At 38.3% G+C, this 27104-nt stretch overlaps 1 protein-coding gene across 9 annotated transcripts in view; it reads right to left on the bottom strand.

Annotated features, from left to right (window-relative positions):
- Positions 1-27104, bottom strand: part of eml5 (EMAP like 5) — a 219918-nt gene that overhangs the window by 61287 nt on the left and 131527 nt on the right. For all 9 annotated transcript variants that reach the window (XR_006312734.1, XM_043697279.1, XM_043697280.1 and 6 more), the window contains 7 exons: positions 23256-23397; positions 20790-20942; positions 17001-17132; positions 14055-14143; positions 12223-12399; positions 11617-11818; positions 5841-5967 (listed from right to left, as the gene is read on the bottom strand). Coding sequence is in view for 8 of the 9 variants with exons in the window: in XM_043697279.1 (XP_043553214.1) it covers positions 5841-5967; positions 11617-11818; positions 12223-12399; positions 14055-14143; positions 17001-17132; positions 20790-20942; positions 23256-23397 (1022 nt within the window). In the remaining variant the exon portion in view is untranslated. The remainder of the gene's footprint in view (positions 1-5840; positions 5968-11616; positions 11819-12222; positions 12400-14054; positions 14144-17000; positions 17133-20789; positions 20943-23255; positions 23398-27104) is intronic.

Raw genomic sequence — 27104 nt, 5'->3', positions numbered from 1 at the left:
ACATGACAAATATAACATGAAGCAAATATTGATAACATTGGTTGAACATCCCAGAAAACACATCAAACAGATGGAATCAAAACATATTACTAACAAGTATTAGTTGTGGGCTTTTTCATCCTCACTCAGCTACACTGAACTCTTAATGACACAGTTCTTGGGACATTTCTGGAGTCCTGACTCCAACACTAAACTGCCTACTAATTCCTTGTTTGCTTTATCAGTTCCATCAACTTAGAGCTATCTAATTGCTCTCAAGTTCTCACTGACTTCCCAACTTCTCAGACACAGTATAATTCAGTTGTAGTTTCAAAGGTACAGCTTAAATGTTCTTTTCTGTATAAAGCTTGCTTCTGACATTGTCTCTAAGTCCAACTAACTGAGCCTCTGGCAGGGTAGGACGTAATGCTGAGGCATCTAATAGCCTGACAAGCCCCCAGTTTGCTCTTAAGTGACTGTTTGGAGTGTGATCTGATGGTCCTTCTTGCCAGTTGGAGTGGAGTGGCAGTTACCCACCACCACACTTTGTGCAGAGTACTAAATTTAGCCCAAAATAATTGTTCAACACCTCTGTCATTTCATTGTTATCTATTACCATTTCCCAGATTCACTCTCCAGAGGATCAACAGGAGGTGTAGTTATTTTTTTTGTCTTGTTTAAATACTTGTTGAAACTGTTACTATCTCCTTTTATATTATTAACTAGCTTTCTCTCATATTCTAACTTTTTCCTCTTTATTTAGTTTATACTTTGCTTCTTAAAATCTGACCAATCTACCACAAATCTATGTAGATTTGCTGAATGTTTCTTTCAAGTTTATACGTTCCTTAACATTTTTATTTAACCATTGATGATATATTCTTCTCAAAAAGTCATCTAATGATCATGTTGAAAGTGCAATAACTAGTTGTTAGGGTAGACAGATTTAAGTTTAGCTTTGATGGCCTACATTAGATTCATCTACAGGGTGGTAAGAGACTAGAAAGTGTAGATTTACAAAGGGACACGTGTCCTTGTCAATAATTCATTGAAGACTAACATGCAAGCTCAGTAAGCAAAATGAAGATTAATGGCATGTTAGCCTATATCACAAGAGGATTTGCATACATGATTAGCAAAATCTTCCTTCAATGATACAATAGCTTTATTAGATCACATTTAGAACAGAGAACATAGAATACAGCGCAGAACAGGACCTTCGGCCCTCGATGTTGTGCCAACCTGTGAACTAATCTAAACTCATCCTCCTACACTAAGCCCATCTCCCTAATGTGGCTGGGTTAACTACATTGGCAGGCAGGGCATTCCATGCCCTAACCACTCTCTGAGTAAAGACCCTGCCTCTGACATCGGTTTTAAATCTATCACCACTCAATTTGTAGCTATGCCCCCTTGTACAAGGTGACGTCATCATCCTAGGAAAAAGACTTTCACTGTCCACCCTATCTAATCCTCTGATCATCTTGTATGTCTCTATCAAATCACCTCTTAGCCTTCTTCTTTCCAATGAGAACAGACCCAAGTCTCTCAGCCTTTCCTCATAAGAGCCTCCCTCCAGACCAGGCAACATCCTGGTAGATCTTCTCTGCACCTTTTCCAATGTTTCCACATCCTTCCTGTAATGGGGTGACCAGAACTGTATACAATCTTCCAAGTGCGGCCACACTAGCATTTTGTATAGTTGCAACATGTCATTATGGCTCCGGAACTCAATCCCACTACCAAAAATACCTAACATACCGTATGCCTTCTTAACAGCACTATCAACCTGAGAGGCAACTTGCAAGCATCTCTGTACGCAGACTCCAAGATCCCTCTGCACATCCACACTACCAAGACCCAGATCTTTCCAATGACCCAGTATTCTGCCTTCCTGTTATTCTTCCCAAAGTGAATCACCTCACATTTATCTGCATTGAACTCCATTTGTCATCTCAGCCCAATTCTGCAGTTTATCCAAGTCCCCCTGCAACCTGCAACATTCTTCTACAATGTCCACTACTCCACTGACTTTAGTGTTATGTGCAAACTTACTAACCCATCCACCTGTGCCTGTGTCCAAGTCATTTATAAAAATGACAAACAGTAGTGGTCCCAAAACAGATCCTTGTGGCACACCACTCGTAACCGGACTCCAGGCTGAATATTTTCCATCAACCATCACTCGCTGCCTTCTTTCAGAAAGCCAGTTTCTAATCCAAACTGTTAAATCACTCTCAATCCCATGCCTCAGCATTTTCTCCAACAGCCTACCATGTGGAACCTTATCAAAGACTTTACTGAAGTCCATGTACATCACATCAACTGCCTTACCCTCATCCACATGCGTGGTCATCTTCTCAAAAAACTCAATGAGGTTTGTGAGACATGACCTGCCCTTGACGAAACCACGTGGGCTATCTGCAATCAAATTGTTGCTTGCTAGGTCTTAATACATCCTATTTCTTATAATCCTTTCCAAAACTTATCCTACAAAATACGTAAGGTTCACTGGTCTATAATTACTTGGGTCATCTCTACTGCCCTTCTTGAACAGGGGCACAACATTTGCAATCCTCCAGTCCTGTGGTACTAAACCTGTAGACAATGACCACTCAGATTAAAGCCAAAAGCTCTGCTATCTCCTCCCTAGCCTCCCAGAGAATCCTCGGATAAATCCCATCCTGCCCAGGGGACTTGTCTACTTTCACTCCTTCTAGAATTGAAAACACTGCGTTTGTAACTAAATTCGATCCTTTCTAATCTAATATCTTAACTCTCTCTTTAAATCCTTCCTAGCTAATCTGTAACTCTCCCTTGCCTCATCTGAACTATTTTGTCTCATCGTCACATAAGCCTCCTTCTTCCTCTTAACAAGAGATGCAATTTCTGTAGTAAACCCTGGTTCCCTTACCTTATCATTTCCTCCCTGCCTGACAGGGACATACCTATTAAGGACACACAATATCTGTTCCTTAAACCATCTCCACATTTCGATTGACCCATCCCCTGCATTTTGCTGCCCCATTCTATGCATCCTAAGTCTTGCCTAATTGCATTATAATTGCCCTTCTCCCATCGATAACTCTTGCCACGTGACATGCACCTATCCTTTTCCATCGTTAAGCTAAATGTAACCGAACGATGGTTACTTTCTCCAAAGTACTCACCTACCACTAAATTGAACACCTTGTCTGATTCATTACCAAGTCCCAGATCCAGTGTGGCCTCCCCTCTTGTCGGCCTTTCGACATACTGTGTCAGGAAACCCTCCTGTGCATATTGGACAAAAACTGATCCATCCAATGTACTAGAGTTATAGTATTTCCAGTCAATGTTGGGGAAGCTGAAGTCCCCCATAATGACCACCCTGTTCCTTTCACTCCTACCTTGAATTGTTTTGCCGATTCATTTGGAATATTGTAAGTGGTTTTGCTCCCTTTACATTAGGAAGGATGTTATTATCATAGAAAGGATGCAATTAAGATTCATTAAACTTAATCCCAGGATGGCAGGATTGTTCTGTGAAAAAAATAAGGAAAACTAGGCCTGTACTCTCAAGAGTTTCAAATAATCACTACCAATCTAACTGAAATATGCGCAGGTTAGGCATACTAAATTGCCCCATTGTGTGCAGGGAAATGCAAACAAAGTGGATTAGCCATGGTAAATATGGGGTTACGGGGAATTCGGGGTGGGGGTGGGGGGTTGCTGACCTGGGTGGGATGCTCTTCAGAGGTTTGATGACTCGATGTGCTGATTGACCTCTATCTGCATTATAGGGATTCTATGATGCTCTTCTACTATACTCTATAACACTTAAAGGGGTAGACAAGGTAGATGCAGGTAATAATGTGGGGAAAAGGCATTGAAGTGGTTGTTCAGCCATGATTATGTTGAATAGTGGAGCAAGTTCACTGGGTTTGGACTGCTACTCCCATATTCCTTTGCACTTTATCTGAGGTTCACAGGCATTTGTTCCAATGTTAGCACTGCAAGTATCTTTGAGTTCACATGTGGTCAGCATGTAATGAGTTCCTTAGCACGTATGGGAGAGGATAGTCTGTGTGCCACCTCATTGATTTTCAAATAAAGACTTTGATTGGGTGCCATGCAGGATAGCACTGAAGAAGATACTTGCCAAGATGATGGGGGCATGAATTGGGCTATCAGACACTTCCTGTAATTGTCAGGGAACATGGAAAAGTCTAGCTCAAATGTCACACAACATTTACTCTTTCTCCATGATATGCTTGTCCAATATCTGCCGCAAGTATTTGTGTGGCCAATAAATAGATACATTTTTGTTCAGCAAATATATTAAGGGATATGGGCCAAAGACAGGGACATTGAATTACGTCACAGATAAGTCATGATCTCACTGAATGGCAGAACAGGCTCAAGATGCTGAATGGCCTACTCCTGTCCCTATATTCTCATGTGCAGATCACCAATGTCTCTACCCTCCTTCTATGTGTGCAGTAACATTTATTGCCAAATCCACCAGCCCATCACAATTGCTGCCAAAACACCCAATAGTATTCCCTCAAGCTTTGCAATAGCTGAAGTTAGTTGAAAGCTCTTATCTGCAAGTTTGATGGCAAATCACTTAAATAACTTTAGTGGCAGCTCCCTCATACAACTGCATGTATATTTATTTAAGTGTGACAAGCAAATGCATTCTGTGAACCCATACAATCCAAGTTTGAAATGTGTGCATCAAGTCATCCAGAATAACTTTTCAATATCATGACCTGGAAGCTTTTGCTACATACATGGCATGTGCACTTGAGCAGGATGGGCATACCATATATTTCATCCCACTTAGAGCACATATGGAGTCCATAGTATTGACTCCTGCAGCATTCTGGAGCTGGATTTCTCAACCTTATAATCTCAACTGAACCAACATTTATGATTAATGACGGAGAAGTAAATGTTAAGAAGAAATAAACCATACTGTTGATGTGGATCATTTAGCTGGTCATTCAAGAATTGAACTGTTCATGTCTAAAGTATCATCTCAAGTTGGTAATGTAGACAAAACTAAATAAAGAAATTGTAAAACTTGACAATAATTGAAAACTTTGCAGCAGTGGTAAAGTAATAATTGAAATAACAAATATTATTTTTCTACAGTGAAACTGATTTATGGAATTACTATACAAAGCACCAAGTAAAATTATATTAAATTTCCATTGTCAGAAATTGAGAATGAAACATTTTTTAAAACTGGGCAAGAGGAGCAAATAAACTGAATTAAAGTGTAGAGTTTAACTTCATCTGATTAATCTACAATAATCAAGTTAGTGCTGATGTTATGTGGAATTTTATTGTTGCCATGATAACTGTTAACTGGATCAATGGTGCTGGAAGAGCACAGCAGTTCAGGCAGCATCCGAGGAGCTTCAGCAAAATCGACGTTTCGGGCAAAAGCCCTTCATCAGGAATGCCTTTTACCTTTTTACCTATGATAACTGTTAATGCCAGCATAACAATGTACATCTAAAAAGGCCTAAAATGAGACCTTTTCCTGAAGTAGCTGACAAATTAGATAAATTGTTGGCATATTTTCCAAGAAAAATGATTATAATGTCCAGATTTCACTAAATTTCAGAAACCACCAGTAAATCCATTTAATAAATTTGAATCCTATGCCTGGAAACTTGAAATAATACTGGAAAACATTATTGCAGTGTACATACTAACTTGATGCAAAAATTTATGAACACTCTTACTGATAACTTACTCAAGTTTTGTAAAAGTTTTGCTCAAGTACCAAAACCTTCCAAAAACTATAATCCATATGAATTAAAATGCTGTCTTTATGGAAACTCAAATTTTCTTTTCGCTATAAGTACCTTTCTTCTTGAGAAGGTTCTTTTTGCTGTAAGTGAGGCTTGATTCCAGACATCGGACGAAGACTTGTGGTTAAGGCCCTAATGGTGTAATTGATTTCATTTTCCCGGGTAACATCACTGTCATAACCTACAACAATAAATATTATGTATTAATGGCTAATGCACATTAATCTTTATAACGACTCATGCAAAAGTCAAGAAATTTAAACTAGGAAGAAAACAATCATTTAAAAATATTAAGGTGCTAAGTGTAATTTTACTCTTTTTGGATTAATCATCAATTACTAAAAATGTATGATGATTGATGCAATATTTAATCCAAAGGGACAATGCCTGAAAATCACTACTTGAACTACTATTTTTTTCTTTTAATTGGATCAGAGTACATGTAAGGCCTGCTCGGTTGTTCAATAAGGTCATGGTTGATCTAAGTACTGCATAAATCCCTCCTACACTGATAACTTTTCAACCCTTTCTTATCAAGGATCTATCCACATCCAGCACAAAAATATTGAAACATTGTTTCCTCCACTGTAAAAATATTTGAAGACTTTTTCCATGACCATTTTCAGAACAGAGTTCCAAAAACTTGTGATCCTATGTGAGAAAAAATATTCTCAGTATCTCTGTTTCAAATTGGACACCCCTTTTTTAAAAATGGTGACCCTGAGTTTCTCCCACAAGAGAAAACATCCTTTCCACATGTACTTTGTCAAGCCTCTTCAGGATCTTATGTTTCAATGAAGTCACCACCCACTCTTCTGAACTTCAGTGGATTCAAGTCTAGTCTTGGATTCATGTCACACTATAGGTGACCACACTATGCTATACACCCTCACACTCACTCTCACACACACACACACACTCTTAGACACGATCATACTCACATTCTATTTTGTTCAAAAAGCATACAATCTATAGGCAGTCAATATAAATTCCTATTTTGCTAATAGGACCAGTCTGACTCAAGAGTGGGATACAGACAGACTCTAATCTCACAACTTCAATGCATTGTCTGAGCTGAGATGTCACCTTTTTTTAAATACTTCTAAAACCTTAAGTTAACTCAGGACTCTGACTCGAAAGTAGTTCTGGGATTTACATATAAATCAATCAAAACCTGCATCCCCATTCTAAGTGATTAACGACTTAACAGCAATCCAGGTTTGTTCAATACATTGCATCAGTTCTATGACACTTCAATCTTTTATTATAAATTTTGTGCCCTATGATCCTGCCCCACTAGCTACCTGACGAAAGAGCAGTGCTCCAAAAGCTTGTACTTCCAAATAAACCTGTTGGACTATAAACTGGTGATTTTTAACTTTGTCCACCCCAGTTCAACACCAGCACCTGCACATCAAGCTAGTCTGTCTGACCTTTTTAATAAGATAACCTAACCATTCCAGGCATTAGTCTAGTAAACCTTCTCTGAACTGCTTCCAATGTATTTACATCTTGCTTAAATAAATCTTGTGCTCAGTACTCCAGATGTGTGCTCATTAATGCCTGTGAAGCATAATCTCCCTACATTTGTTTTTATTGACCCTTTGCAATGAGCAATAACAATCTATCAGAGTTCCTAACTATTTTCTGTACCTGCAGACTAACCTTATATTTCATGCATTAGGACAACCAGATCTCTCTGTATCTCAGAACTCCTTATTATTCATTTGGATGCTTTTATTTTATTTTTCTTGCATTTCACATTTTTCCACATCTTCCTCCATTTGCCAGGTCTTTGCTCACTCAACTAGCGAACCTATATCCCTTTGTCACCACCTTATGTCCTTTTTACATCTCACTTTCCTACCTATTTATGCCATCAATAAATTTAGCAACCATACCATTGATGCCTTTATCCAAGTAATTTAAATGAACCCTAAAATGTTGAGATCCCAATACTGATCCCTATGGAACATCACTCGTTACAACTTACCTTCCAAATGTATTTCACAAAGGCGCAGTTATTTTGATAATGTTGTTCCTATTTACTAGAGTTCCTATCCAGATGCAAAATATAGGAAGAAGCTAATTCAGACGAAGTTGACTCAATATATGGCAAACTTTAATTACAGGTCTCCTTCCAAATACAGCAGATGACTCAGCAACTTAAGAAAAAGGACTACTGTTTTATTTTTAATAATTTTAACGTAGGTATGGTTAAAGGTTGTGGGTAATTCATTGAAGTAGTGAATCCTAACAAAATTTGCTTTTCTGGACCATGTGTTTATTTCACATCTCTATGCGCTAATTATCTGCATTTTAGGGGATGTTGTTCCCTCACAATACCTGTCAAGGTGTCCAAACACTCATTTAATCAAAAAGGTCATAGAAACCTGGCAGCATTTAGAATGGAATGGAATAAAATTTCATTGCAATTTTAGAAACAAATACATCAACTTGCTTATACATGATTTATTTTTATTTGAACAAAGGTGCTAATCCATTAATTTTTAATGGATTGAATTGTGAATTGCTGAAGGATTGCAAAACCTTAATTCATAGCTTTAATATTGTGAAAAAGAAAGGGGTTGATTAGAGAACATTAGGGACATTTAATTTGACCAAAAAAACACAAAGAAACTATACCAAAGCTTTGGTCATAAAATATAAATACCGCAGATGCTGGAAGTATGAAATTAAAAAGTGTAAATGCTGGAGAAACTCAGCAGGGCTGCAATATAAAATAACAGAATTTTACAGTACAAAAGGAGGCCATTTGACCCACTGCGCCCACTCCCAAAAGAGTTACCCACCTAGTCCCATTCTCCAGCTGTATCTCTGTTTACCTCTAAGTTCACTTTCAAATATATATCCAGCTCTCTCTTGAAACCTCCTTTAAATCCACCCCATCACTTTCCTGGGCAGCACTTCCCAAATCGTAACCAATTCCGAGTAAAGAAGTTTCTCATCAGCTCATTCATAACTATCTAGCTGATAATCAATGAAATTGTGACCCTACAGTTACTGACATATCAACTAGCAGAGACAAAGTAACCTTTTATGTCCCATCAATATTGTTAGTAACTTTGAACACCTCAATAAGGTCACCTCTTACTTTTCCCTGCTCCAAGGAGAATAAGCCTAATTTCACTAACCTTTCCGTGTATTTAAAATCCCTCACTCATGGTACCAATCTAGTGAATAAGGCAGGGCAGGAGACTGAGGTATCAGTGGGGGAGCGCCATAATTCCATTACATTTAAAATAGTGATGGAAAAGGATAGACCACATCTAAAAGTTGAAGGTCTAAATTGGAGAAAGGTTAATTTTGATGGTATTAGGCAAGAACTTTCAAAAACTGATTGGGGGTAGATATTCACAGGTAAAGGGACGGCTGGAAAATGGGAAGCCATCAGGAATGAGATAACAAGAATCCAGAGAAAGTATATTCCTGTTAGGGTGAAAGGAAAGGCTGATAGGTATAGGGAATGCTGGATGACTAAAGAAATTGAGGGTTTCACTAAGAAAAAGAAGGAAGCATATGTAAAGTATAGACAGGATAGATCAAGTGAATCCTTAGAAGAGTGTAAAGGCAGTAGGAGTATACTTAAGAGGGAAATCAGGAGGGCAAAAAGGGAAATTGGGATAGCTTTGGCAAATAGAATTAAGGAGAATCCAAAGGGTTTTTACAAATACGTTAAGGTCAAAAGGGTAACTAGGGAGAGAATAGGGCCCCTCAAAGATCAGTAAGGTGGCCTTTGTGTGGAGCCACAGAATATACGGGAGATACTAAATGAGTATTTTGCATCAGTACTTACTGTGGAAAAGGATGTGGAAGATATAGACTATAGGGAATTAGATGGTGATACCTTGCAAAATGTCCATATTATAGAGGAGGAAATGCTGGATGTCTTGAAACGCATAAAGGTGGATAAATCCCCAGGACCTGATCAGGTGTATCCTAGAACTCTGTGGGAAGCTAGTGAAGTGATTGCTGGGCCTCTTGCTGAGATATTTGTATCATCGATAGTCACAGATAAGGTGCTGGAAGACTGGAGGTTGGCAAACATGGTGTCACTGTTTAAGAAGGGTGGTAAGGACAAGCCAGGAAACTATAGACCAGTGAGCCTGATGTCGGTGGTGGGCAAGTTGTTGGAGAGAATCCGGAGGGACAGGATGTACATATATTTGGAAAGGCAAAGACTGAAGAGGGATAGTCAACATGGCTTCGTGCATGGGAAATCATGTCTCACAAACTTGATTGAGTTTTTTTGAAGAAGGGACAAAGAGGATTGAGGAGGGCAGAGCTGTAGATGTGATCTATATGGACTTCAGTAAGACGTTCGACAAGGTTCCCCATAGGAAATTAGTTAGCAAGGTTAGATCTCACGGAATACAGAGAGAACTAGCCATTTGGATATAGAACTGGCTCAAAGGCAGAAGACAGAGGGTGGTGGTGGAGGGTTGTTTTTCAGACTGGAGGTCTGTGACCAGTGGAATACCACAGGATCAGTGCTGGGCCCAATACTTTTTGTCATTTACATAAATGATTTGGATGTGAGCATAAGAGGTACAGTTAGTAAGTTTGCAGATGACACCAAAATTGGAGTTATAGTGGACAGCGAAGAGGGTTACCTCAGATTACAACCAGATGGGCCGATGGGCTGAGAAGTGGCAGATGGAGCTTAATTCAGATAAATGCGAGGTGCTGCATTTTGGGAAAGCAAATCTTAGCAGGATGTATACACTTAATGGTAAGGTCCTCGGAAGTGTTGCTGAACAAAGAGACCTCGGAGTGCAGGTTCATAGCTCCTTGCAAGTGGAGTCACAGGTAGGTAGAAAGCGTTTGGTATCCTTTTTTTATTGGTCAAGAGTATTGAGTACAGGAGTTGGGAGGTCACGTTGCGGCTGTACAGGACATTGGTTAGGCCACTGTTGGAATATTGTGTGCAATTCTTGTCTCCATCCTCTCAGAATGATGTTGTGAAACTTGAAAGGGTTCAGAAAAGATTTACAAGGATGTTGCCAGGATTGGAGGATTTGAGCTATAGGGAGATGCAGAACAGGCTGGGGTTGATTTTCCTGGAGTGTCGGAGGTTGAGGGGTGACCTAATAGAGGTTTACAAAATTATAGAGGGGCATGGATAGGATAAATAGATAAAGTCTTTTCCCTGGGGTCGGGGAGTCCAGACCTAGAGGGCATAGGTTTAGGGCGCGCGGGGAAAGATATAAAAGAGACCTAAGGGGCAACCTTTTCACACAGAGGGTGGTACATGTATGGAATGAGCTGCCAGAGGAAGTGGTTGAGGCTGGTACAATTGAAACATTTAAAAGGCATTTGGATGAGTATATGAATAGGAAGGGTTTGGAGGGATATGGGCTGGGTGCTGGCAGGTGGGACTAGAATGGGTTGGGATATCTGGTCAGCATGGACAGGTTGGACCGAAGAGTCTGTTTCCATGCTGTACATCTCTATGACTCTATGAATGTCCCCGGCAATCTTTCCAGGACTTTAACATCCTTCCTTAAATAAGGTGCCCTGAACTGAATACAATACTGTAAACGTGGTACACTCAATGATTTGTAGAGGTGTCACCTCACTTCCTTACTTTTGTACTCTATGCCTCTATTTATAAACCCAAAGATCCTATAAGGCTGTAATCCTTCTTAACAACTGTTTCAACTTGCTTGGCCACCTTCTGTAGTGAGAGAAACAGTTAATATTTTGAGTCCAATATGACTCTTCTTCAGCTATTGACTGTGTTTCTTACTTCCTTGTTTAGGTGCATATGAATGAATCTGATGTTTTAAAAAATATAAATAATACCTACCTCCATCTTCATCCGAATCAAAATCAGACTCTTCACTATCATATTGAATGGCTTGCTTGTACCCCTCCAACTCATGCGTCCAAATCATCACTGTTGTGTCTGGTCCCCCAACTGTAACAAGCAAACCATCGTCATGTGTCCAACGTACATTGGTAACATGTGTGCTGTGAGCCACATATCTTTTGAATTTCCCATATTTGCCCTTAATTCAAAGAGAAAACAAATTAAAAATACTTTGATTAACATTTATAATGACAAGTGTCTGTCAATAATGGCTATAAAGTATTTAAACAAGTATGCCACAGTCTCAATTAATCTTGATGAATTACCAAAATCGATTTTTTGGTAGGACAGCTGATAAATAACCAGCAAACGAAAAAGGACTTACTGACCATTACTCTTCATTCAGAAATGCTGGTTTATTTTCAAAAGATAAGTGACAACAAACCTCACTTGCTTATTTTACATAAAAACAATAATTAATTCCACTCAAGCAAAGCACTAATAACTTAATTGCTTATATTTTTCCTGTTTTCATTTATTAAATACAACTTGCACAAAAACACACTATTCTAACAATCAAAGTAAAAATGAAAGTGCAATTACCTTCACTGGGTATCGGAACAACTTCACAAATCCAAAGTCATCCCCTGTAACAAGCACCTTTTTGTTACTAGTAAGACAGGATGCAGAAACATCTGTGACCTCGCTTACCATGGGCCAGATACCTTCACACGAAGTACCCAAGACACATGTCCAAGAGGTCCAATCTATCTTGTCCACCTGAAAAGTAAGTCCATTGTTGTGATAAAGTTGCAACAAGTTTGATCTAAAAAAAGATTTAAAAATAATATACTGCATCTTACTCCTTTCAAGACTGTCTCCTCATCCTTTGAAATAATTGTTTGAATACTAGAGTTAGGCTTTGTTGCCCAATTAAAGTTCGTCAAACTTGAAGTAATTTGAAAAAGATAAAATGTCTTATTTTTAGTTTGTTTTGTGCTAATTTATTTTTAATAGTTTCTACAAACCTTATAAAACAGGTCAGCTTACTAAAAGCCCAGAATTTGCACCAAAATAACAGTAGGATTAATTCGCATGTCATTATTAATACATAAATTTATGGTAAGGAAGAAATGCCCTCTTAATTACAAATTGTAATTAAGTTACTGAACTGTTTGCTCCATACTGCCACCAACCTCACAAGAATGATAGCTTGCCCTCAACTTCCCCATGAATTTCAAGATATTACTACATTTGCATATTCATTGCCAATTAAATTCTTCACAAAATGTTAGAACTGGTAATTGGCATAGGTGCCCAACAAGTCCACACCGACCCTCCGAAGAGTAACCCACTCAAACCCATTCCCCTACCCTATATTTACCCCTTACTAACACACCTAACACCATGGGCAATTTAGCATAGCCAATTCACTGAACCTGCACATGTTTGGATTGTGGGAAGAAACTGGAGCACCCAGAGGAAACCCATGCAGACACGGGAGAATGTGCAAACTCTACATAGACAGTCGCCCCAGGTGGGACTCAAACCTGAGTCCCTGGCGCTGTGAAGCAGCAGTGCTAACCACTGAGCCACTGTACCGCCCGGTCGTACTGAGGTAAACACTAAGAATTGCGGATGCTGGAAAGCCTTAAACAAAAACACACCAGGTTTGGCAGCACTTGTGGAGAGAAAACAGAATTAATGTTCCAAGTCCAGTGATGTCAGTCTGACAAAGGGTCACTGGACTCGAAATGTTAACTTTGTTTTCTCTCTACAGATGCTGCCAGAGCTGCTATGTTTCTCCAGCACTCTGTTTCTCCAATAGAAACTGAATTCTCATTCCCACGATAGCAAATTGATGCTAGAGAATTTTAAATGATATAAATTTTCAAAGTATTTCTTATTTCCGCTTTGTCTTTTTTAAAATCTCTTCTCTTTTCTGTGCCTGATTTGGATTCTGATCCATCAAATTTGCTTCTCAGTCACATATTTGTTTTTGTTCTCAATTCTAAATTCTCCATTGTTGGTGAGAAAGACTGTCATTAAACAAAAAAGGCAAAAGAACTGTGGATGCTGGAAATCTGAAACAGAACCAGAAATTGCTGGAGAAACTCAGCAGGTCTGGCAGCAAAGCTGTGGACAGAAATCAGAGTTAATGTTTCTGGTCCAGTGATCCTTCTTCAGAATATTCAAAGTCACTGGACCCAAGATGTTAACTCTGCTTTCTCCCCACAGATGCTGCCAGACCTGCTGAGTTTCTCCAGCAATTACTGTTTTGGTTCTTTCAATTGCATTGTTCACCAGGGTTCCATATACTCATTAACCTCACCATCAGCTTGCACTTCTAGCACAAAGTGTATTCAGCTATATTGTGAAGGAAAACATTTAACACACCTGCCCCGTCCAGTAGACTTTGGGCCATTACATCTTACCTCTGCATTATTTATAATCTGAGGTTTCCCACGAGGAGCTTCAAAGAATAACTGTTCCTTAGCACCAGTATTAACTTGCAAAAGCTTTCCTGTTGAATAGCAAAACATGTTTTTGCTCAACATCAGTAAGTTTTCCACTAATCCTCAACTTCAACAAACTGGATTGATTAGAAAGAAAACAGAAAATGATTTGATTTCAGAGAAGGAAACAAGCCAGAGGCACCCTAAAGCTTGTCTGCATAACCTCAGTCTCACACTGAGATCACACGATAGGTTACATATACAGTATTTTTGGTTCCATTCAATTGCAAAACTAATCACCATTTGGTCCAAGAATAATGTTCTCCCTCTCATAGGCCATAAGCATGGCCAGTGTCACAAATGTACCAAGAGGAACGTTTACTCATTTTAAGTTCTTTACAATTGATAACAGGACATTGTTGAACTTATCCAGGGACTTCTAGATCAAGAAATCAGTGGAGGTGTTCATTTTAGCACCTAAGTGGCTAAAATTAAGGGTTTGCAATAGTAAACTAGTAGTTGGGCCCTTATTTAGGATAAAAGATTCAACTTTATTGTTTGAGGGAGATATCAGTGTATATGGTTTGTGAGAAGACAAAACAAAGCAAACTAAAATATTATATCCCACTTATCAAGCCCCGTGATTAGCTACCTCCTTCACTGGTTCCTATCAGTCAATAGGCTGCTGCCTAGCAAATGGACCTGGTTGTCTACAGACTGGTTGTATGTAAAATACCCATTCCTCTACTTCAATATCCATACCTAATCTGTCTGTGGTCAGCACTCTGGCCATTTTCCTGGGTCCCATAGTCAGAACCTATGATGTGGTTCTGCTTTCCCACAGCAAGCTTCACCCTCAATATATCCCAAATTCCATTCACTAAGCAATATCATTTTCTTCCCTTTCCCATGCAGCCCACAGCACATTCCCTCCCATTGAAGAAGTCTTGTTCACATCTTTCAGCCTTCTGTCACCAACTAGTGAGAATTTAACAGAAAGTACATTATTGCAACACCGAAAAAAGGTATTGTATCCCAACAATCTATGTTGGTGTTTTCCTCTGTAGTCATAGATTCCATTAATTCAACTTGGATCTGATGAATCAAATGATTTTTAATCAGAGGTTGTAAATTTAACACACAAACAATTTCCAGATCCAAACCCCACATGTATCACTCAAATAGCACAAGCTTCAAATATAAGTATCTAAAAGGGTCAAGCTCAGCACAGTTAGTGGCATCAAATTCTGCCAAGAATTTGGAGCTGCCTGCAGAGCATGATCATCAAAGGCAGTTGGCAGCATAATATGGCCTGCCCCTGTTTAGTGGAAGAGAGGAGGCAGGACATCACAGGAGGAGCAGCTTCACTGCACAGAGGATTACCCAAATGGCCAAATAAAAGTTACTGTAACCAACCTGAGACAAAATTCTCTAAACGGCAAAGCGTTTTCTTGAAAAGATTGCTTACTGCTCCCTGTACTGAACTACACAACAGTACACTAACATGCACCAGACTTGTTAGCTTTGGAATTTACACAATGAAAATACCTTCCTTCCTTTCCCTTCCCATTAACAAGCTTACCAAAGAGCTTGACAAGCTGTTAAATGTGGGTTCCTACCTTGCCTACCCACACACTTTGAAAGCATCAGTGCTCAGTGACTGTTAACTGCTTTCAAAATGTGCCTACTCCTTGGGTAATTGAAAATCCTGGCAATATGACTATCCATGTAAGGAATCATTCTAACTATATACTGTATTGTATTTGTCTTCAACTTTTTTATAACCCACATTTCACTGCAATGAAAACACATGTTTGAACACCATAGAACTCAAAACATCTTGTCCAACCAGTTCCACATATATTCTACACTACCAGAATCAATTTTTATTCTCATTTTCATAGTCAGCAATATTGTCAATTTCTACTTTCCATGCTGACTAAAGAAAATTAAATGACCAAAATGCTGACTTTGTATCATTACTTTGCCTGTAGCTGAACTGCATGCAGAACCTTATTACATTACTTTTTACTGATGCTAATAGGACACTAGCTGTTGTTCAATTCCATCATTTTTGTAAATTGTAATGAACCATGAAATTCAATTTAACTTTGTGATAAAGTGTCCAAAGATATTTCTATATTTGGTTGTCAAATTTTCCTTTGGCCTTTTCCACATAATGTTGGAAAAGTTAGTTAAACAGGGACAAGATACAGCATGCTTTGTTCATCAATAGATTTACCGCCATGCACAGCAAGAACATTTTCATCTGGTAAAGTTTTGGTTGAAGCTGTGAAAATGAAATAGACCAAGACTTTTTGAGGCAAATGTTTTTTTTCTTCCAGTACAATGAACATTTGATCGACATCTTAAAAAGCATGCTAGCATAACATTAGTTGCAGAACGTAGGAATGAAAAATTCATGGCATTTGATCTGCTGTTCTGATTGCACTGAGCACCTATTGTTCAATTGGTTAGTGCAAATGCCAATTTATCTCAAGACTCTCTATTAATATTTCGTTTGATAATGTGATCTCTTTAGAATAACTCAATTAGGAAATGTTTTATTAACAAAAGATGACACACCAAGAATAGCTCAAACATGTTGGCACATCCAGCAGTAAAATCAGTTCTGTCAATTAGGTATCAAAAACACCTCAACAAAAAGTTAAAATTCTTACTTTTTGAACAACATGATCAAAAGCACAGAGGGCAGTCAACTGGACAAGAATTTGACAAAGACAAGAAATCTTCTCACAGCTGCAACTTTACTGGAGGAATGGCAGAAATCACATTTGCCAAATAGAATTTGATTAAATCTACAGTGGTGGCAAACAAGCAATTCCAAGAAAAGCATTTTTTAATTGTATGTGTTTATATATATTTTCCTTTTCAAGTTAAATGTAGACAGATAAACACACGTACCTCTTTTGTCCCAGTCCAAATGTGTTATATAGCTGGAAGCTCCTTTGCAAATCCCAACTCGTTTACTACTCATTATATTATAGATGTCTACAAAATTATCATGAGATGCAACAGCTAAGTACTTTCCAGAACCTGAAATTTTAAAACTACAAATTATTTCATGTAATGAGTGAAAGAGAATTTATACATACTTTGGCACTGAATTGGAAATCACATTCATTAAACCCAATATAGTCATGAAAACATCGAAAGAGGCAACTCAGCTCATTAAGTAAGTCTGGTTTTCTCAAGAGTAATTCAGTTAGTCCCATTGCCCTTCTCCACACTCCTAGCCCTGCAAGCTTACTTCCCTCAAGTGCTCATCCAATTTTTTTTTAAATCAGTGATTGTTTTTGCTTCCACTACTCTCATAGTCAATAAATTCCAGGCCTTGCTTTGTAAAAAATAAAAAGTACTTCCTCACATACACTTTGTATCTCTTTTTCAAAGTCTTAAATCTACATTTCCTAGTATCATAGCTAAAGAGAAATGATTTTCCTTGGGTTATTTTATTAAATCCTGTTATAATCTTATACACTTCTATGAAATCTCCCCTCACTGTCCTCTGCTCGGAAAAGAACAATCCTGGTTTCTCCAACTTAAGGTTACATCTAAAATCTCTTGTCGTAGAGTCACAGTTGTAAAGCACGGAAACAGACCCTTTAGTCCAACTCATCCATGCCAACCAGATATCCAAATTTAACCTAGTCCCATTTGCTAGCATTTGGCCCATATCCCTCTCAACCCTTCCTATTCATGTAACCATCTAGATGCTTTTTCAAAGTTTTAATTGTACCAACCTCTCGCACTTCCTCTGGCAGCTCACTCCATACACACACTACATGTTGCGTGAAAAGTTTGCCCCTTGGATCCCTTTTAAATATTTCCCCTCTCACCTTAAACCTATTTCCTCTAGTTTTGGACTACACTACCCTAGGAAAAAGATCTTGTCTATTCACCCTATCCATACCCCTCATGATTTTATAAATCTCTATAAGGTCACCCCTCAACCTCCAATGCTCCAGGGAAAATAGCCCCAAGCCTGTTCAGCTTCTCCCATGGGCGGCACGGTGGCACAGTTGTTACCACTGCTGCCTCACAGCGCCGGAGACCCGGGTTCAATTCCCGCCTCAGGCGACTGACTGTGTGGAGTTTGCACGTTCTCCCCGTGTCTGCGTGGGTTACCTCCGGGTGCTCCGGTTTCCTCCCACAGTCCAAAGATGTGCAGGTTAGGGCAGGTTAGGTGAATTGGCCATGCTAAATTGCCTGTAGTGTTAGGTAAGGGGTAAATGTAGGGGTATGGGTGGGCTGCGCTTCGGTGGGTTGGTGTGGACTTGTTGGGCCGAAGGGCCTGTTTCCACAATGTAATGTAATCTAATCTAATCTATAGCTCAAACTCTCCAACCCTGGCAACATCCTTGTAAATCTTTTCTGAACTCTTTCAAATTTCACAACATCTTTCCTGTAGCAGGGAGAGCAGACTCAATGTAGTATTCCAGAAGTGGCCTAACCAGCCACAACATGACACCCCAGCTCCTACATTCAATGCACTGACTAATAAGGGCAAGCATACCAAACATCATCTTCACTACCGTATCTACCTGTGACACCACCTTAAAGGAACTGTGAACCTGCACCCAAAGGTCTGTTTGTTCAGCAATACTCTCCAGGACCCGCCTAACATTAAGTATATAAGTCCTGCCCTGATTTGCCTTTCCAAAATGCAATGCCTCATATATATTCCTTGGCCCATTGGCCCAATTCATCAAGGTCCCATTGTACTTTCTTCACTGCCCACTACACCAATTTTGGTGTAATATGCAAACTTACTAACCATTCCTAAATGATTTGGATAGGAATATGAGATTAGATTACCTACAATGTGGAAACAGACCCCTCAGCCCAACCAGTCCACACCGACCCTCCGAAGACCCAGACCCAATTCCTTCTGACTAATGCACCTAACTCTATGGGCAACTTGCACATCTTTGGACTGTGGGAGGAATCCCACACAGGCACGGGGAGAATGTGCAAACTCCACACAGACAGCCACCCGAGGCTGGAATCGAACCTGGGACCCTGGTGCTGTGAAGCAGCAGTGCTAACCACTGATCCACCGTGCCACCCATATATAAATGATATCCCAGGAACCATTCTGGTAAATCTCCTATACCCCTTGCATTATTCCTGAAATGTGGTGAAAATAACTATATATAATACTGTGTTTTGAGCTAACCAAAGCTTTATGAAGTTCCAGCATGACTTACTTTTCTACCCAACACCTCCAGTTATGAAGCACAAGATCCTACATGCTTTGCTAACCACACTAAAAAGAGACATAGAAGCAAAATCACCAGTTTATGGGATCCCCAGTATCATCGCAAAGTTGTTCTGCATTTTATCTAGTGAAAGACATATTTGGATCCCACTCTAAACTAACATTTGGTTGTGGATGTCACATTCTTGATTGAGTCACCTTTGGAATGGACAGAACATTACATAACCAAGGAATATTTGCTGATGGCATCGATGGCACTGTTCATGACCTATCTACCTCAGGTTTCATGAATGTAGATGGATGAACACGTAGGAAGTATAAGGGAAACAAGTTAGTTTATTCATAAAGCATATCATTACACATGCTTTTGATAACTATTTAAATAGTGTGCAATAAAAAAAACTTAGTCTTACTTTTTCTATTATTTTGAATAAATATGAACAATATTATTTGTACAAATGTTAGTAAAAGTGTTGATACTTGACTTCTATTTCAATACCATTTATTATCCTTCAAGAAATATTTGAAAGAAAGTGCCCACTATTGATGGTATAATGAGTTTAAAGGAAAGGGCAAGCAATAAAGGAATAAGAAGCCCCAGGAAAATAAGTACTATCACAAATCATGATCAACTCAAACTCGAGAATTGGTATTAAACAACTACACTTTGAAGCCGCAGACTCAGCCCAGGTGTGTAATTATTTAGAGGGTGTGCAAAAGCAACTACTTTTGACCAGCTGATGCATTATGCCGTTCAAATGTCATCATGAACAGCACATGATTTTTCTCAATAGTAAATAGAAATAATGAACTTTAAGTTTTGCTGACGTTTGGAGTTTGTTCAATCACATTCTGATTGGGTAAAATGAGCCTAGCCATTCTCTTTTGAGTTACTAATGGGCAAATATAATTCAGTATTAATTGGCAGACTTGTCAGTAAGGTGGTTAATATGCGATGTGGGAATTGAAAACATAGCAATGATAAAGGAGTGGATTCTCATTGCCTTAGAAAGTAGCAGCTGTTTGCTTATGCAGGGTGTCATGCTAATTTAGCTCTCTAACCATCACTAGTTTCAATGCAAAATTCTTCATGAAGGCGTACTGAACAACTGACCACGAAGTTCAGGCAAATGAATGAGCACACTGGGTGGACAAAATGATTAAGTATTTTATTTTCTGACACTGACATCACCATTCCACCAACTCCAAAAAGAATTGAAAAACTGTACTAAAACATTTAAATGTTTCTAATGTTTGAAATATAACTGTTAGTTTGTTTTCTGAACAATTACAAACATTTCTGATATGTGGATATTTTAAGCTGTGTTTTTCAGATGGTAAAATTTGTCACACTGTGCAAGGGAAAGTTACAATAATTTAAATCCTTTCTATTTTTAATAAAAACTGACTAATTTTCAAAGAAAGCAGAAGAATTGATTCAATAAAAATTGTTTTAAACTTAACCTACATACCAGGGGAAAACTTAATATCCGAAATATGCTCTTTTCTATGATGGAAGGAAACAAGATCTTCAAGAGTGTCTGAATTAACAATCAAGAAACTTCCATCATTTAGGCCAACTGCAAGTGATTTGCCATCAGGAGAGAAACAACAACACCTGCCACCTATAATTATGACAACATTGACATTGTATTAGTATAATTGCTAAATGTTGCTTTTTCATAACACACCATGTTTGAAATCTATTTGCAATTGATATGCATCATAACTTAAAGCATTCTTAAAAAGACTAATACAACATTTTACAAACAATTATTCCAGTTACATTACTTTATCAGTGGAGAGTATAGTACCGGAAAAGCATAGCAGGTCAGGCAGCATCTGAGGAGCAGGAAAACCGATGCTTCGGGCAAAAGTCCTTCATCAGGAAGTGATGAATCCCTTCCTGATGAAGGGCTTTTGCCCTTCAACAGTAATCTCCAGCATCTGCAGTCCTCACTTTCGCCTACATGACTTTATCTGTCAGTAAACACCTCCTTTGTCCATACATTATGCCAGAACCTGAAATGAATTTCTACTTTATTCAGTGCTGGCTCATCCAACACTATAATAGCAAATTTAATGAAACAATATATCACATGGTCAAAGATAAATCACATTATAAACCCTAATATGACAGGCAGAGGTCTTACAAGTGTACTATATTATTCTGCTGGCACTTTCCAGGTTAAGATGGAAATAATTTTGATCTTCTCATTCTTATAAATGTTAGCCAGAATCATTTACATTACTTTGCTGCTTGGCCTACTTGTGATTTGCACTCTCTATCAAAAGGTGCAAGCACTGGTATATTCTTCTCTTTCCCCTACTCAAAATGTACTGTCCAGTGTATTTCATGAATAGAAAGCTTACTTCTGATGTTCAATTTATAATTTTTCTTGAAACTGTCATTAGCTTACAGTATTTCACAAATAAAATCCTTCTCAGAATTATTGATTAGAAATGCCAAATGTATGTTCAACATTTATAATACTCAGGTCATGTTGCCACTTGGATGTGGCTTTCAGAGCAACTCTTCTAAGTGTTGAGACAGGAATTGATCAATGGACAAGTAGAATTAATTTTGCATGAAGCAACACCAAGATTTGTCGACAGTTAGCTAAATTACGTCAGCAATTGGTTTGTCCAAGATCTTTCCCATAAAATAAAGGTGGGGTGGATAAAATTTTGCTGGTCTCATATCAACTTTGTGAGACAAGTGAAACAACATATAGCTACTGGCAAAGAATTTGGAGAAGGCCTTGAAATTGTTCGTCTACATGCCATTCGAGGCAGGATGGAATTCACCAATCATCACCTTGATGTAATGCTACATCTTCACTCTTAGCTCTCCCTAGAGGGTCTGAGTTCAAGAGTTCAAAACTCTCAGATCTTCAGGGCTGCATGGCTCTGGTAGTGGAAGGTTTTCTAGGGATGTTCATCATTTGGCAAACCTCTCCACATTCACATAAACTAACTCTATTTTTTATCTCCCTACTTCTGTATAAGAATCTTAAAGTGACTGACGTATAGGCAAATAGATCATGTTTTGATGGGAGGCATTCTTTAGGCCTTGCAATAGCTTTTCTGCCTCCGTCTACAAATGTGTTACCTATAAACTTTTCACTGCACTCATTTGAGTACATGTGACAATAAAGCTAATTCATTCATTCATTCAAATCAGCAAAGCAGCCACTGTGGAGGTCTAACACCAACATGAGCAGTTCACTAATCCGTTGATTCCAGATAATGCTAGAAAGTTAATTGTTCTGAGTGAATGGAGCATTCAAATAAACAGAAGTTCAAATGGCAGAGAAATCATTTCTTTTTAATGAATAAATTTCAAATCTCACAGTGTAATGCTTTCCAGCTATTTCTATACATCTTTCACAAACCAAAACAAGACACATTTTTCTTTTGTCAACAAAAGCAGATTACAATAGGAAGAAATAAAACCTTTTTCAAGCAGAAATTTTATAATTAATTTAGAAAATAGGAGTTTAGTAATAATAATGAAATAACACAAGAATAAACAGGGTAGGTCCCCAGATCACATTTCTGACCAAGGTTTGTTGCAGTACATTTCAGATTGGAAAGCAGAACACACTTTGGCCAAGGTGTTTCAATCAGAAGCAGAGAAAAGCAGGTGAGAAGAAAACCTGTCCTACAAGGATTCTCTTAAAATGCTTCTGAAATACTTGCTTCTACATTATCTCAATGACATTATTTGTATTAAATTCTAGTATGGTTTTGTGAGTAACATTTTAAAGAAGCTAACAATAAAGGTATTATTTAATTCAATGTAAGGTGAGTTCCAAGGTAGATATGGTTACAGTGCTTAGCTAATTACAAGATAGTTTAAAATATGCAATAATATAGAATAATGGAGAATTAATAAGTTTCATAATGAGGTTAACTGACATTGCTTTCTTACTTACTTTTCTTTAGTTTACGGACAGCAAGCATACAGTGGCTTGGGGAGAGATCCCAAATTCGCAGGGTTTTGTCATCACTAACAGTAGCACAGATGGGTAAATGGGGATGTACATCTAAACCCCATACTTCACCCTCCATGTGACCCTGCCAAACAAAAGTTATAATAAAATAAAGATTGTAAATATTAAAATATTGATCTTGAATAGTATAGGAAAAATTTTAGTACCAACTATTAGAAACATGTTATGGTTGAGTAAATATACATTCACAACAGTATTCAATCATAGTTATAAATGATCTCACCTCTTCCTTTGGCCTGTTTACATTTATATTTAAAACAGCCACTGCTCTGGAGATTTTATTTCAGTATCATGTTAAAATTCTATAAAGCTTTATGATCCCAGCTGAAGTTACTACAGGAGAAGTCAGGTCCAAAAACAGATGAATCTTTTCAAAAAAAATTAATTTAATACGGCAGTCTTTCACTGAAACATAAATATGCCAGGCTGTAGATTTAGTTTCAACAATAACAAATTTATTACACAAAAGAAATAAAAATAATTTTTTAAAAATATTACATTTTACACAGTTTGTAAAATTTCAAGATACACGGCAAAACAAAATCTAATCTACTCCTATACACCTTCAATTTACAGTTAATCAAAATCAGAGGGAATTTTCCTTCCCTAACAAATCTGTCTGATTGACTTAATTGTTCCTTCTCAGTTCCAGTCCCATGAGCTGCAAAATCATCTTTTCTTGATCATGCACCCAACTGAATGCTTAGAATTTCTAAGTCTTATAATAATCTCCAGATTTCTTACTAATCAGTGCTAGTCTGGAAGTCTCAAAATACATCCTTTGTCTTGTATTAACTTGTATCCTTAACTGATTTCAATAACTCCCTTTCTTAGACAGACTATACTTGCTTCTGACTCTAGTCAGGTCTCCTTTGAACTAAATTTTTTTTAAAAAACTTGCTTCTGCTAAATTGATGGCTTACTGTTCTCCCTCTGCTATCATAAACTCCCATAATATAATCAAACTTCAATTAACATTCCATGTGTATCTGCAGCCACCTGTTCTCCTTGACACACACTGGATTAAAATCCTTGTTCCAGGAAGACTGATCAAGTTAATTTTTAAACTCCTTCACAAAGATAAGTGAACATCCACTAGTTTGAAATCCAAACTCTAAAACAAAAAGATGGCATAATGGTAATATGGACTATTAATCCAGAATCCAGGCTAACATTCTGAGGACTGAAGTTCTAATACTGCCAAGGCAATTAGTGAAATTCGAATTCAATAATAAAAACTGAAATTAAAAGCTAACCAAAGGGCAACCATGTAATCACTGTTGGTTGTTGTAATAACCCATCTGTTTTATTAATGTCATTTAGAAAAGGAAATTTACCATTTTACATGGTCTGGCTACATGTGACTCCAGACCCATTGCAATGTGGCTGACACTGAACCTCTCTCTGAAATGGCCTGCAAGTCACTCACTACAAGGGTAAGTACGGATTGGCAATGAATGCTAGCCCAGCCAGCAACACCACATTCCAGGAACAAAAAGAATACCACATCTTTCATCACAAAAGCAATTTGGATTTTTTGTAAAACTAAATCCTTTTGAGAAGTCTATTGGATGCAGTGTCAAACTGCATTGAAATAGTTTGGCTAAGGAAATAGTTAATCTGTACTTTAAACAGAAAAGTGAAGATATTCTAATTGTTTACTGCCTTTGCTATGAGATGTTACTTAATGCCTGTGTGCAGAGATTTCTGTATTTATACATGTCACTATAACCCCTTCACATGGTAGTAAATTGCACATGCTAACCACCACTAGATAAAAACATTTCATATGAATTTATTAATAATCACCATCTATTACCCCTCATTACAGTCTCCCCTACAAGTGGAAACATGTCATTTATGCCTATCCTATAAAACTCTTTCAAAACCTAAATGACCTCAATCACATCACTTCTCACTGTTTTCTTTTCTGGATCAGCCCCAACTTGTTCAATATTTCCTGATAGTTACAATTGCTCATCCTATTAAAGTTTTTAAAAAATACTTTCTTTAGTACCTTTATGTCCTTTCTACAAGATGGAGGCTAGGAGCTAGATTTTTTGTATCTAAGGTGGGTAGCTCGAATTGAGAACACAGTCAATAGATACAGTTGGTCAGACATCTGTTTCTCCAAATGGAGTCATTACGAATGCTTAGTTGGGCTCCAAAGCCCAAATGGATTAACTCTGCAGGGGTTCAATTTTTGATAGGTGGCAGTTTAGTGTTTGCTTTGATGGACTGATACCTTTGAGGTAATAGTGAGTTAATCATTTTGTGTTTGGTTTTTTAGATTAGTAGATTAGTAGATTACATTACAGTGTGGAAACAGGCCCTTCGGCCCAACAAGTCCACACTGACCCGCTGAAGCGCAACCCACCCATACCCCTGCATTTACCCCTTACCTAACACTACGGTGTAATTTAGCATGGCCAATTCACCTGACCTGCACATCTTTGGACTGTGGGAGGAAACTGGAGCACCCGGAGGAAACCCACGCAGACACGGGGAGAATGTGCAAACTCCACACAGTCAGTCGCCTGAGGCGGGAATTGAACCCGGGTCTCAGGCGCTGTGAGGCAGCAGTGCTAACCACTGTGCCACCGTGCCACCCACAAATATTCTCCAAATAAACATACAGGCATTAATATGGTGAAGAGAACGTAAACTGAAGGAAAGCTGCTTTACTGCCAATATGAAAGGCTCTATTTGATCAACACTTTTACTGGCTTTAAAAAATAGTATTTTTTTTTTCTAAACCTGGCATGTGAATAGATGTTTCATTTCTTCAGCATTTCAGGGTTTGCTATTGATATTATCATTAGTTCTGTGCATAGTCTAAGGTGGGCAAATGGACATAGAGGAGGGAATGAAAAAGGTATGGAAAAAGAAAGAGAATGGATGGCATGGGTAAAGCCTTTCAAACTTAACTTTAAAAAAGGCTCCCAAACTCAGACTATAATTTCCTTGACCCACCTCCATTCTTACAGAGCTGGAGACATTAAAATCTGAGACAAAAACTATCTGAGTACTTCAAGTATATTCTAAGGAAGATTCTGTACAAGTTTAACTCAATTTCTCTACTTTTCCAATACAAACTTAGGAACAGACTCCAGAGCTCTTTTTTTTTAAAATGGCCATATTAAATTGTTAAAAGTAGTTATGCAAGTTTGTTTCTGTCCCCCTTTTGACTTTTGACAAGGGAAGTCCACATTTGAGATGTGGGAGGCTTTCAAAGATAGGCATGTCCCATTGAAGGCAAAGGATAGGAAGGGCAAGATTCGTGAACCGTGGATGACAGGAGAAATTGTACGACTAACCAAGAGGAAAAGGGAAGCACACATAAGGTCTAGGCAGCTAAGAACAGAATGGGCCCTGGAGGAATATCGGAAGAGTAGGACAAGTCTTAAACAAGGAATCAAGCGGGTGAAAAGAGGTAATGAAATAGCTTTTGCAAGCAGAATTAAGGAAAATCCCAAAGCATTTTATTCTTATATAAGAAGCAAGTGAGTAACTCGAGAAAGGATTGGTCCACTAAAAGATAATAAAGGAAGGCTGTGTGCCAAACCTGAGAGAATGGGTGAGATTCTGAATGATTACTTTGCATCAGTGTTCACTGAGGAGGGGAACATGATGAATCTTGAGATTAGAGATAGAAGTTTGATTAGTCTGGATCACGTTGACATAAATAGGGAACATGTATTGGGTAGGCTAGAGATAATTAAGGTGGACAAATCCCCAGGACCGGATGGGATCTATCCCAGGTTGCTGAGG

The sequence above is a fragment of the Chiloscyllium plagiosum genome, chromosome 10 (assembly GCF_004010195.1).
Source record: "Chiloscyllium plagiosum isolate BGI_BamShark_2017 chromosome 10, ASM401019v2, whole genome shotgun sequence".
NCBI lineage: Eukaryota > Metazoa > Chordata > Chondrichthyes > Orectolobiformes > Hemiscylliidae > Chiloscyllium > Chiloscyllium plagiosum.
The sequence above is the reverse complement of the archived record's forward strand: the minus strand, read 5'-3'. Positions and strand labels throughout refer to the sequence as shown.